Raw genomic sequence first — 14,370 nt, forward strand, 5'->3', positions numbered from 1 at the left:
GAGTTGGATGAGCCACCAGAGGTAGCTCCGCTCACATGTGTTATTAAGGCTGAATCGCCAGTACGAAGTGTTTCGAGGATTTATAATAGCACAGGGATACAGAGCCAACCACTACACTAAGGCTAGGTTGGCGTGGCAGGCAAACCTGGGTCGAGTGATTGATTATACAACATGTAAGTACTACTGTGAGAGTACAAAACGCATTTCATTAAATGGGCGTCATAGGCTGATACATTTCCAATTTTTAAACAGGGTATATTATACACCAGAGAGGCTCTGCAGGTATAGTTTGCATGACTCAGCAGGGTGTGAGCGTTGCGGTGCGGACCCTGCCGATTTTTTTCATCTGGCCTGGTTATGCCCTGGGATAGCGTCCTTCTGGGCGTTGATATTCAAGACACTGGGGAAAGTCACGGACACTACACTTGAACCGGACCCTATGCTTGCTCTATTGGGATACTCCAAACATTTGCCTAAGGGAATCAGACGACTGGTAGACATGGGACTCCTAGTGGCTAGGCGTAGGGTTGCAATCTGCTGGTCCCAGGGCCCGACCCCCACTGTGACGGGTTGGACAAACGACATGATGTATGGCAGTATACAAACAGAATATTATAGCAGTGGCCACCGCAAGTCCTAGCTGGGCTAAAGGCAAAAACAATGCATCACAGAGTTCGGCCTGCAATAAATCTGTCTGGCGGACACCACACCAAGCCACAAACTTACCCCGGCATACACAGAGTTTGTGGAAGAGTGCCTGGCTGCAAGGATGATATTCACAACTTCAGTAGGAAGATCAAAGGAGATTAGTTGTCGCTCCTCAATCTCCATGCAAAAAGGTGCCTGTCTGGCATCAATGATGATTCCCAAGTTCTTAACTTTGGGCACAGGGCACGGTGGTTGTGGCAAATCAGTAGGCCACCAACTGAAGACAAACCCCTGATCTGCGCAGATGAGCTGTGACCACCGCCATCACTTACGTGAACACCCGAGGGGCACTGGTGAGGCCGAAGGGGAGCACGGTAAACTGAAAATGCTCCTGGCCCACCGTGAATCGCAGGTAACGCCAGTGGGCCAGCAGGATGGGGATGTGGAAATAAGCCTCCTGCAAGTCCAACGCTACCATCCAGTCTCCAGGGTCTAGGGCAGTCAGAACCTGAGCTACAGTGAGCATCTTGAACTTATCCTTCCGGAGGAAGGTGTTGACGCTCCTGAGGTCCAAGATAGGGCGTAGGCCCCCTTTGCCCTTCTTGGGAACCAGAAAGTAGTGGGAGTAGCAACCCCGTCCTACTTCTGGGCCAGGAACGCACTCGATGGCCCCCTTGGCCAAGAGGGCCGTAACTTCCTCCTGCAGAAGTTGCAAGTGATCCACCGAAATTCGGTGGCACTGCGTTGGCATGGCTGGAGGGGCGTCCCTGGCATCCAGAGTCCCACTCCTCTCAGTCCCGGGTTGGGGACGGGGTCCACTCGGACATGTTCGAGCCTACCCAAATTTACCATCCTAGGTCGGCAGAGTGGACCCCTGACACCAAAGTGGCAGAGTATGTGGTGGGGAAAATCCATCAACCCCTTGAAAGGGATGTCAGGAATAGGATGAGGGGAGAATGCCCCAGGCCCTCACTGAAGGGGAAGGTGGCACACACGCCTGAAGTTGATGAGAAACTATGTACCTTTTTCTCCAAGTATATGAGGGATCCCAAGAAAGGAATTGATAGGTCTTGGACGTAGTAGGGCCATTGACACAAATTATTCAATTGGCGGAGTGTTCAAAAGAGTCAGGATCCCCTTTGTCCACGGATATTGTGGCCGGTTGGGCGCACTACCCTAAACCCTAAAACAGTAGCCCCTCCACTACCCTAAACCCTAAAACACTACCCCCAGCGCACGACACTCTACAGTACCCAAACATAACTGCACTACCCTAAAACACTACCACCAGCACGACTCCCTACACTACCAAAACACCACTGCACTACCCTAAATCTACCCCAGCACAACCCCCTACAATACACAAACACCACTGCACTACCCTGAACCCTAAAACACTACCCCCAGCCCTACCCCCTACACAAACTCCACTGCACTACCCTAAACCCTAAAACACTAACCCCAGCACTACCCCCTACACTACCCAAACACCACTGCACTACCATAAACCCTAAAACACTGCCCCCAGCACAACCCCCTTCACTACACAAACACCACTGCACTACCCTAAGCCCTAAAACACGACCCTCTACACTACAAACACCACTGCACTACCCTAAACCCTAAAACACTACCCCCTACACTACACAAACACCACTGCACTAGCCTAAACCCTAAAACACTACCCCCAGCCCTACCCCCTACACAAACTCCACTGCACTACCCTAAACCCTAAAACACTAACCCCAGCACTACCCCCTACACTACACAAACACCACTGCACTACCTTAAACCCTAAAACACTACCCCAGCACGACTCCCTACACTACCCAAACACCACTGCACTACTCTAAAACCACCCCCAGCACGACCCCCTACAATAGCCAAACACCACTGCACTACCCTAAACCCTAAACCACTACCCCCAGCACGACCCCCTACAAAAAAAAGTTTGTCACAGCAGGCCGAAAAATAGCCAGAGATACGCTTCTCCGGATCCTTGTTGCAGCGCAGAAAAAAAGAAACTGACATCCAAGCGCAAGAGGGGACTTAAATGGTTTCACTGATGTCATATCGGAGACGTCATCCCAGAGCCGTACGATGCCATCCTCCAGCGCGCAGAGGTGCTGGTGAAAAATTTCCAAATCCAGACTGGCATCTGGGGACAATTCAAAAGTTAAGGAATCTACAGCTAGTTGTCTCTATCAGATGTATTCATCAAAAACTGTTAAAAATTTAGTAAATATATATTTTTTAAACTATTAGAACTGTAGACAATCAGCAGGATACAATGCATGACAAGATTTACAAAAATCGTACGCATTTTAAAAACTTTGACGTTCACCCACAAATCACTTAAAATGCGATACCTACTTGAGTTTTTCTGTAGGGTTAACACTCTCTTCATCTTCACTCTCATTTGTAGAAACTGATGGATACATTGCTGCCACCCAGCTGTTGGACTCTCCATTACATGTTACTTCTAGAGGAGCTGAATTTCTCTGATCCAAACTTCTTTGAGGGGAACTAGAAGTAGCTACCACTAAAAAACAGGTTACAAATATACTCTATTACAAGGAGGGGTTGGAGAAGATCCTAAAAAAACTTTTTAATACTGATTTTATGCAGAGAGTCACATTGACACTATGTTGAGGCAGTTATTTTTTTTTTTTTTTTTAACTGATTAGAACTGTTGGTGTGCAGTAAAAATGGTCAAAAAATAAAATTCCATACAATTATTCCAAAAACAGCTGTGAACTAAAAGAAAGTTGTAGAAAACAAAGTTGTGGGTACATTTATGTATATTAAAAAACACTGCGCCTAACAATGTACTGCATTACATTGTTAAGATGGTGACAACAGACGAAGGGTGGAAGGAACAGAAATGCTCACTGAAGGACTCCCTGGTATCGTGAGAGCATGGCTCGTCAAGAGTTAAAGATCTTCCAGAGGTCATGAGAGCAGTCCTCTTCAAGGGAAGTGTGGCTGCCAACCCGGAAAAACTGAGGGTTGTGAAAGCAAGGGAGGGAGGTGTTCCCCTGCAAAAGTAAAGAAAGGGAATGTCTGTATGGGTTACGGTAACATAGGGGTAGCTAAGGCAGTGGGGAACCCCCTACAAAAAGAATGCAAAAGGTATGTTAGAAAAGAGAATAGGGAAGGGAGAGAAGAGGAATTGGAGAGGAGAATGGGTGGAGCAGTGAAAGAAGAGGGAAAAAGTTTAAAAAAACATTCTTTTTGATTTCTTGCACCTATCATTGCTAATAATGTAGGTCACAAGACTATCTCTACAATTTCCACTCAACTTTATTGTAGTCAACCGTTTATGCTCAACTGTTTGTTTTTAAATTGCTACTAAATGGTGCAGGACAACCAGACACTCAAACCATGTTAAAGTCTTCTTATCCCTAGGATAATCTGACTGAAAAGATGTAAAACGTGTCCCCCCGGAACTCAGGCCCATTAAAGAACAAGTTACTTACCTTCGGTAACGATGTATCTGTAAGAAACATTAGTTAGTTAGATTCCTCACCTTAGAATAGCCCCAGGCGTCAGGCTGGATCCGGAAAGATTTTTGTAGCAATACCCCTTGCGCGTCGGTAGGCGTCGTCTGCGGCTCCGCATCCGTCGTCAGCGTCGTGCGCCGGAATGACGTCAGAGTACTTAGACGCCGCCCTCGCGCGCTGACGTCAGTTCTTATACATAGCTTTCCGCGCCAGGGACGCTGAGCCATGCAAGAGACCGACACTGGTGCCAAAAAATCTAGGGCCCTGAAAGGGAGAATCTTAACCCTAGATGTCGGTTTGCAGAACGGGGAGGCTGGGTGGGTCGGTGAGGAATATAACTAACTAATGTTTCTTACATTACCGAAGGTAAGTAACTTGTTCATCTGAAAGAAACACGTTAGTTAGATTCCTCACCTTAGAATAGATACCCCAGCAATACCAACCAAGATCACACCAGAAAGTCCTGGAGAACAGAACGGCCAAAGTGGCCATCTCTCCGGACTTGGCTGTCCAGGCAATAGTGCTTGGCAAACGTGTGCAGTGAAGCCCACGTCGCGGCCTGACAGATGTCCTGCAAGGGGACTCCCCGTCCCAGGGCAGTTGTCACCGCTATGGCCCAGGTGGAATGGGCTCTCAGCCCAACAGGAGGGACCTTTTTCACCAAGGAATAGCAGAGTTTAATACACAACACGACCCATCGCGAGATGGTCCGCTTGTGCACAGCTTTACCCTTCTTAGCACCTACATATCCAACAAAAAGTTGGTCGTCCACCCGGAACTGTTTTGTGCGGTCCAAATAAAAGGACAGCGCACGTTTTAGGTCCAGACGGTGGAGCCTCTCTTCATCTTTTGAAGGATGCGGAGGCGGAAAGAAGCTGGGCAGCGTGACAGATTGCCCAAAGTGAAAGGGAGCCACGACTTTAGGAAGAAAAGAAGGACGTGTCCGGAGGACAACCTTATCCGGATGAACCGAAAGGAAGGGAGGCTTAGCTGACAGAGCCTGGAGCTCACTCACCGGCCTAGCGGAGGTGATAGCCACCAGGAAGGCAGTTTTCAGAGTCAGTAGACGAATTGGACAGTTGTGAAGGGGCTCAAAGGGAGCGCACATCAGAAAAGTGAGAACAAGGTTCAAGTCCCACTGAGGCATTACGAATGGAACATGAGGGAACATGAGTAATGCCCTTAAGAAAACGGGAGACAACAGGGGACTTGAAAAGAGAAGGCTGATCAGGAAGCCTTAAGAACGTAGAGATTGCAGCAAGATAACCCTTCAAGGTGCCCAGAGCAGAGCCCTGCTGGGCCAAAGAAAGAAGAAAGAGGAGAACCTCAGAAAGAGGGGCAGAAAGGGGATCCACAGCCTTTGCTGTGCACCATGCCACAAATTTGTTCCACCGGCAGGCGTATACCGTCTTTGTGGAGGGACGCAAGTCAAAAGGCATCAACTGTCGCCGCTCAATCTCCACGCATGGAGGTGGAGGCTGGACAGGTTCGAGTGGAGGACCGTCCCCTGCTGCTGCGACAGAAGGTCCTCCTGAAGAGGCAGTCGTATCGGGGGATCGATGGACATACTGAGTAGCTCGGGATACCAGTACCTTCGTGCCCAATCCGGAGCCACCAAGATGACTTGGGCCCGGTCGCGCCTGATCTTCTTCAGCACTCTGGGCAGAAGTGGTATAGGTGGAAAGGCGTACAACAGACCGCAACTCCACTCGAGACGAAAAGCATCTCCGAGCGAGTGCCGCCTTGGAAATTCCAACGCGCAGAACTGCTGACATTGCGCGTTCTCTTCGGTGGCGAATAGATCTAACCAAGGCTCTCCCCACTGCAGAAAGAGACCTTGCGCCACGTCCGAGTTCAGACGCTATTCGTGATCCTTCATGCACCGGCGGCTGAGTTCGTCTGCTCTGGCGTTCAGAGAGCCCGCCAGATGTTGAACCACCAAGGTGATGCCCTGATGTTCCACCCATGTCCAGAGGCGCAGAGCTTCCTGACAAAGGGTCCATGACCCCACCCCGCCCTGTTTGTTGCAATACCACATGGCGGTGGTGTTGTCCGTGAACACCTGCACGACACTTCCCCGGACAGAGGGAAGGAAGGCTTTTAGTGCAAGTCGGATCGTCCTCAGCTCCAAGAGGTTGATATGGAGCAGAGTCTCCGCCGGAGACCAGAGTCCTCTGATCTCCGCCTCTCCCATATGGCCCCCCCATCCCAGGAGGGACACATCCGTCACTACGAGATGCTCCGGTTGGGGTAGGGAGAGGGATCTGCCGCTGACCCAATCGCGATTCGTGAGCCACCACTGCAGCTGGTTTGCAGTGCCCTCCGAGATCAAAACATGGTTGGACAGGTTGCCTCGATGCTGGGCCCACTGAAACTTCAGGTCCCACTGCAGAGCCACCTGGCGTGAGGTACCAACAGGATGCAGGAGGCCATCAGCCCCAGCACCAACCTGACCGAAACCCAGGACAGAGGCCGGAAGATGGAAATCAGGGCCTGAATGTCCGGGACCCGGCGGATAGACCCTGAACTGCGCCGAATCGAGAACCGCCCCAATGAAAAGGAGTGTTTGGGAGGGACCGAGAGCGACGCGGAGCAGAGTGCCGAAGCTCGAGAAGCTTACGGGACCGCTCCCGCCTAGCTTTCGACATCAAGGCCTGGCAATCGAGGCACGACTCCGCTTCATGGTCAGGCCCCAGGCAATACAGGCACCGGCGATGGTGATCCGTCACTGACATCAGGCGATGACAGGCGTCACAGGCCTTGAAACCAGGCATCCTACCGGCACCAGAGTCGAGTCGATAGACCAAAAGAAGTCAAAAAAGTTAGTCAAAAAATTACTAGGGGTAAGCTCTTCTCGGATCGGCGCTTACTGGCGCGGAAAAAAGAAGAACTGACGTCAGCGCGCGAGGGCGGCGTCTAAGTACTCTGACGACGTCATTCTGGCGCACGACGCCGACGACGGACGCGGAGCCGCAGACGACGCCTACCGACGCGCAAGGGGTATTGCTACAAAAAACCTTCCGGATCCAGTCTGACGCCTGGGGATATTCTAAGGTGAGGAATCTAACTAACATGTTTCTTTCAGATAGAGATATTCCCAACCCTTCCATCTGAGTAAACATGAAAAGCCAGTAACAAGGCTCATAAGAAAAGCTTTAGGGCAGGTTCAGCCACTGTTCAGCAAGGGATCTCAGCATGAGATTGGCTTTCCTTTATAGTAAATACACTAGATGTTTACCTGCATAAAAGATGCTCTTGGCAAAACCTAAATACCAAGGGTTCTACATTGCAATATTGTTATCCAATATAACGCAATAGGCAGATCATCTCATATGCGTTCTACACAGAAGATAATACGGCCACCTTTTAAGTAGCTTGTAAAAGATCCATTTGGCAACCTCTTCTAAGGTAAAACCACATGATGTATTAGAAATAACAAGAATCGCAATCCATTTCAATAAAGAACAAGTTACTTACCTTCGGTAACAATCTATCTGTATGAGACATATTAGGTGTGGATTTCTTACCTTAGATTTACCCCCAGGCACCAGACTGGAGCCAGAGAATTTTTTATTCAGCAGTACCCCTGCGTGACGGTAGGTGACCTCTGTCGACTCCGTGTTCATCGTGGACTTCGTGATCACCGGAATGACGTCACGGTATCTACTTAGATGCAGCCCTTGCATGCCGTCATCAGTTCATTACACGACATTCAACGCCAGTAGCGCAGAGCAATGCAAGACACTGACCACTGGTGCACAAAACTAGGGCTCTGAAAGGGATTCCCTTACCCTTGCAGTTCGCAGAACGGGGAGGATGGGTTGGGTCGGTAAAGAATCTATAACTAATATATGTCTTACAGATATATTGTTACCGAAGGCAAGTAACTTGTTCATCTGAAAGAGACAAATAGTTATGGATTCCTTACCTTAGAATAGATACGCCAGCAATACCAACCCCGGAGGTTGGTCTGCAAACTAAGTTCACACCAGAAAGCCCTGGAGAACTCTACGGCCAAAGAAGCCATCTTGCCGAACTTGGCTGTACAGGCATTAATGTTTGGTGGACGTGTGCAATGAAGCCCACGTGGCTGCCTGGAAGATGTCATAAAGGGGGACTCCACGTCCCAAAGCAGTAGTGGCTGCCATCGTCCTGGTGGAATGGAGGCGCAACCCTACTGGAGGTTCCTTTTTCACTAGGGAATAATACAGTTTGATGCAAAGAACGACATATCGAGAGATGGTCCGCTTTTGCACGGCCCACCCTTTCTTGGCGCCCGCATAGCCAACAAAGAGCTGGTCATCCACACGGAATTGCTTTGTGCGATCCAAATTAAATGAAAGCACAAGTTTTGGATCCAGACGGTGGAGCCTCTCCTCCTCATTAGAAGGATGCAAGGCGGGAAGAAGGTGGGCAAAGTGATGGATTGTCCTATATGGAAAGAGGTAACCACTTTGGGAAGGAAGGAAGACCTAGTACGAAGGACAACCTTGTCCAGATAAACCGCCAGGAAGGGAGGTTTAGAAGAAAGAGCCTGAAGCTCACTCATCCTGCGAGCAGAGGTGATGGCAACCAGAAAGGCAGTTTTGAGAGTCAAGAGTCTGAGAGGACAATTATGAAGCTGCTTGAAAGAAGCGCACATAAGGTAAGTCAGAACAAGGTTCAAGTCTCTCTGGGGCATTACGAAAGGAATAGGAGGAAACAGGTGAGTAATGCCCTTAAGGAAGCAATTTACAATAGGGGACTTGAAAAGAGAAGGTTCATCAGGAAGGCGAAGAAAGGCCGAAATGGCCGAAAGATAGCCTTTAAGAGTGCACAAAGCAGAGCCCTGCTGGGCCAAAGAAAGAATGAAGAGGAGAAACTCTGAAAGAGGGGCAGAAAGGGGATCCACAGCCTTTGTTGTGCACCATGCCACAAATTTGTTCCATCTACAGGCGTATACAGTTTTGGTGGAGGGACACCTGGCTGCCAAGATAACTTTCCAGACTTTGGGAGGAAGGTCGAAAGCGGTCAACTGTCGCCGCTCAATCTCAACAAAGGGAGGTTGAGGCTGGACAAGTTCGGGTGGGGGACCGTCCCCTGCTGCTGCGACAGAACATGCTCCCGAAGAGCCAGTCTGATCGGAGGATCGATGGTCAATGTAAAGAGCTCGGTATATCAGACTTCGTGGCCAGTCAGGAGCCACAAGAATGACTTGGGCACGGTCGCGCTTGATCTTCACGACTCTGGGCAGAAGTGGTATAGGTGGAAAGGTGTATAGAAGACCACAACTCCACTCGTGACGAAAAGCCTCGTCTAGCAAGTGCCGCCTTGGACACTCCAACGCGCAGAACTGTGGACATTGCGTGTTCTCTTCGGTGGCAAACAGATTTAACCAAGGCTCTCCCCACTGCTGAAAGAGACCTTGCACCACCTCCAAGTGAAGATGCCATTCGTGATCCATCATGCACCAGCGGCTGAGTTCGTCCGCCCTGGCGTTCAGAGAACCTACCAGGTGTTGAACCACCAAGGACATGCCCTGATGTTCCAGCCAAGTCCAAATGCGAAGAGCCTCTTCACATAGGGTCCACGACCCCACCTCGCCCTATTTGTTGCAGTACCACATGGCAGTGGTGTTGTCCGTGAACACCTGCACTACACTTCCTTTGACAGAAGGAAGGAATGAATGACTTCAGTGCAAGACAAATTGCCCGGAGCTCCAGAAGATTGATGTGGAGCCCGGACTCTGCCAGAGGCATCTGATCTCGGCCTCCCCTATGTGGCCGCCCCACCCCAGAAGTGATGCATCCGTCACCACTGTGAACTCTGCTTGGGGAAGGGAGAGGGATCTGCCGTTGACCCAATCCAAATTTGTTAGCCACCACTGCAATTGGTGTGCAGTGCCCTCTGAGATCCGGATCCAGTCGGAAAGATTCCCCTAATGCTGTGCCCACTGGAACTTCTGGTCCCACTGCAGAACCTGCATATGCCACCGGGTACAGTCCACTAGCAGGATGCAGCAGGCCATGAGGCCCAGTAGCCTCAGGGTCATTCTGACCAAAACCCGGAGTAGGGGCTGAAAGATCGGAATCAGAGCCTGAATATCCCGGACTAGCTGTTCAGAAGGATAAGACCGAAACTGTGCAGTGCCCAGAACCGCCCCGATGAAAAGGAGCTTCTGAGAGGTAATCAGGTGTGACTTCGGCACGATGATGGTGAACCCCAGAGAATGCAGGCTCTGGGGTGAGCTCGCCTTTAACAGCCAGTCATTGAGATCGGGAACGACTGTAACCCCTGATCTGCGTAGATGAGCTGCGACCATCACCATCACTTTCGTGTACACCCGAGTGAGGGGGCGGGGGGGTAGTGTAAGGCCAAAGGGGAGCACGAGCACAGTGAACTGAAAATGCTCGTGGCCTACCATGAACTGTAGGTAACGCCGGTGGACAGGCTGGACGAGGATGGGGAAAATAGGCGTTCTGCAAGTCTAACGCTACCATCCAGTCTCCAGGGACAAGGGCAGACAGGACCTGAGCCAATGTCAACATCTTGAACTTCTCCTTCCTGAGGAAGCAGTTGACGTCCCTGAGATCCAAGATAGGACGCAGGCCTTTGTCCTTCTTGGGCACCAGGAAGTAGTGGGAGTAACAACCACAGCCTACTTCTGGCACAGGAACTCGCTCGATGGATCCCTTGGCCAAGAGATCCGCAACTGTCTGATGGAGAAGAGCCAAGTGATCCTCGTCATGCGATGTAAAGCAGGTGGCATGGAGGGAGGGGTAGTCTTGAAGGGGAGGGAGTAACCCCTTCGGACTATCTGCAAAACCTACCTGTCCGACGTGATGTTGAGACAGTGGGGGGGGGACGGGGGTGGGTGTGATGGTGAACCCTGCCGCCCACTGGCAACTGGTGGCCCTGAAAGATCGGACTAGGAGCGCTAGGAGGCGCTGGTGGACTGGTACGCCCACTGGCCCCCAGACCCACGACGCTAGGTCCCCACGTCCCCAGCCACGCAGAGATTATACAGCTTGCGCAGGCCTGTGGCTCTGGGCAGAACATGGCGGGGCACCCCTTCCGTAGGCAAGAATGGTCCGAAAAGCAGACCGTGCTGGGCGAGATATGAAGGGAGGTCCAAGGATCCTGCCATAGCCCTGGAATCCTTAAAGCGCTCGAGCGTGTTGTCTGCTTTGTCGCCAAACAAGCGAGGGCCATCAAAGGGAATGTCCATAAGTGTTGACTGGACATCACCTGAAGAGCCTGTGGACCTCAGCCAGGCGTAGCACTGCAGGGCTACCGACATTGAAATCGCCCTGCTTAGCGAGTCAGCTGTGTCTAGTCCACATCGTATGGCGAACATCGCTGCGTCTCTCCCCTCGGCAACAGCGCGGGAGAGTATGGCCCGGGCCTCCTCTAGGCACTGTGGCAGCACCTTCCAACACAGAATGGGAGCAACGGCCCTAGAGACATGTAGAGTTGGCCGACCGCAGTCCTAAGCTGGCGGAAGAAAACCTCTTCTTCCCAAGATGTTCCAGCTTCTTGGATTCCCTATCAAGTGGACCACCAAGCTCTCGGGGTTAGGGTGTTGGAAGAGGAAAATGGGTTCGCCTGGAGCCAGGTATTGGCGTCAGGCAATCATCCTATCCACAGAGCCCCGGTGCTGGGCTTGGACCAAGCACCCAGAAGGATGTTCGTAAGGGCCTCATTGAACGGCAGCAGGGGCTCCGAAGAGCCCGCTGCCAATTGAAGCACCTCGGTCAGGAGGTTAGTCCTGACCGCCACCGTAGAAACTAGGGGTTCAAGGCCTCAGCCGTCCTACACAACACCACAGGAACCCTCCTCTGTAACCACGGTAGGGGGAGAAAGCATGCCAAGGTCTGGGGAAGTGTCCAGACCACTGGCCTCACCAAACTCTTCTCTCCAGTCTGGTTTTCCAACTGGTCTGCCAAATGGTCCACACACCCCTCCCAGTCCTCCTCACCCTCCTCTGGTAGCCCCTAAGGGCGATAGGGAACACCAGGGAAGAACAGGGGTACAAAAGCACCGCTAGGCGCTGGTACAGGCGTCGGTCGATGCCAGCCCGGCTCGTTGTCCACGTCGATGGGGAGGCTGGGGTTGACATTGGTTGGGGACACAACCGGCATCGCAGGGGGCAGAGGTGTCGCCACTGGATTCAGTGCCAGAAGGGGTGTCATAAGGTCGACTGGCACCGATCCGGATCCATGCCTGGAGCCCTGGGGGCCCTGAGGCGCAGAGGTCAAAGCCGCCGGCATCTAAGGCCTGGAGCCCCCAGCCAAGTCCATGGGGCCCAAAGGCTTGCCGGCGGAGTCAGGCTGCCCAAAGATGGAGTGGAGGGCTTCGTAAAAACGCCAAAGTTGGGCAGGGGTCGCTCGGGCTCCCAGGAAGGGACAACAGTCTCGACCCAACAGGCTCCGTGGGCGGAGCCAGACGACCACCGTCCGCATCCCATGTTATGTAGGCAGACGAACGGAGGGAAGGCGAAGATGGATGGTGTTTCTTCGCCTTCTTTTTGTGCTTTCACTTACCCAAAGACGAAGACTTCGAAGAAGAGTAAGCACCCTTCAGATCGAGTGCACCCATGAAGTCGCCTTGTTGTGGTAAGGGAATGACCTCTTAAAGAGTGAACATGTGGAAGGGTTTGAGAGAATGTATTGGTTTAGGGGTCTGCGGTCCAAGACTGGCCCTAAGGACCCCGGTCCTTAACCCCAAGACACCTCAGGTTATACGCGTGCTTAATACATTTTATTATTTAATTAACATGGGTGTGCAGTGTAAAGCCCTGTCTTGGCTGGGGTCTTTTCTGCAGGACCGCATATTGCTGGGACACAATCATCAGCATTGTTCAAATCTTTACCCTCTACCATCTTATGTGCCTCAGGGCTCCACCCTCAGTCCAACCCTTTTCAATCTTTATGTAAGGCCATTGGCAGATACTGCATTAACACACGGTCTTTCACTCTACATACACGGACGCCCAGATTGTGGTCCCTGTCATCTAAAGAAATCGCAATGCCGAGACTCCGAACATCTGCCTTACTCAAGTTTTATCTTGAATGAATGCCAACTCCCTTAAATTAAAAGGGAAAAAGATCAAGGTTCTGCTGGTTGGCACGTTTGAGGACCCCATCTATGGCCCGTAGTCATGGACAATATTCCAAGTCCACTACATGTGGTCAAGAGTCTACAGGTCTGGCTTGATAATCGGTCTACGAGTTATCAGATCACAAAGGTTGCTGCCACCTGTTTTGGTATTCTTAGATCGCTCAGGAAACTTCTTGGATATCTTCTGGTCTCATCCCAAAGAACTGTTATCCAGTCCTTGGTTATCTCCAGGCCTGCCCATCAAAAAGGTCCTGCTTAAGCAGCATCACATAGTACAAAACACTGCAGCACGTCTTCTAATCCACCCCCTAAATTCACTTCCACAGCCAACCTGGCTCCATGATTTACATTGGCTGCCAACAGAACGTCGAGTGCAATTTAAAACTCTATGCTACATGCATAAATGCTTATATAACTCTGGTCCCTTCTATCTCAGATCCCTGGGGTCTCCATATTCACCTGATCGGTCTTTGCGCTCAAGCAATCTCCAGCTGGCTGTAATTCCGAGAGCAACGAAATCCCGTCAAGTAGGTCGAGCCTTCTTCTATTAAGGTCAAAAGCTCTGTAACTCCTTGCTTTTGTCTATGAGAGCAGGTCACTCGCTTCAAGTCTTCAGCAAACTGTTAAAAACTTGCCTTTTTAAAATCCTCTGGTAGGGAGTAGTTACGACACGTTATTGTGAGGAGCTTAATGCTGGGAAATCCTTTTTGGGTAGCCTCCATGAGAAGGAGAGCGGCAAAAGGAACCATGTTGCGATGTGGTCTACAACGTCCACGCGGCTTTGGTCATCTCATCATCCTTTTTTATTTTCTCTAGCAGGGAGTCCACTTGAGAACCAAAAAGGTGTTCCCCGTCAAAGGGACGGGCCAAAAGGTTTTGTTGAAACTCAGGTTTAAAACTGATGACTCGGAGCCAGGTATGTCTATGAAGGAGGATTCTTGAATTTATGCCTTTACCTGCGGTGTCGGCTGCGTCAAGGGCAAATCAAATTGTGGTGTTTGAAATTAGCTTTCCTTCTCAGGCAATTTGGTACATCCACTTCTTGTGTTCTTCTGAGAGATAGATATGGAAGGATGTCCTCCATTTTGTCCTAGTGTGCCGGGTCGTAGCAGCATAGGAG

General features: G+C 50.9%; 1 protein-coding gene across 5 annotated transcripts in view; it reads right to left on the minus strand.

The window, feature by feature from the left end:
- PCM1 (pericentriolar material 1) overlaps positions 1-14,370 on the minus strand; it is a 1,275,228-nt gene that overhangs the window by 1,087,241 nt on the left and 173,617 nt on the right. For all 5 annotated transcript variants that reach the window (XM_085641994.1, XM_085641996.1, XM_085641995.1 and 2 more), the window contains exon 10: positions 3,022-3,190. In XM_085641994.1, the coding sequence (XP_085498120.1) occupies positions 3,022-3,190 (169 nt within the window). The remainder of the gene's footprint in view (positions 1-3,021; positions 3,191-14,370) is intronic.

Source organism: Triturus cristatus, chromosome 2_2 (genome assembly GCF_964204655.1).
Source record: "Triturus cristatus chromosome 2_2, aTriCri1.1, whole genome shotgun sequence".
NCBI classification, from domain to species: Eukaryota; Metazoa; Chordata; class Amphibia; order Caudata; family Salamandridae; genus Triturus; species Triturus cristatus.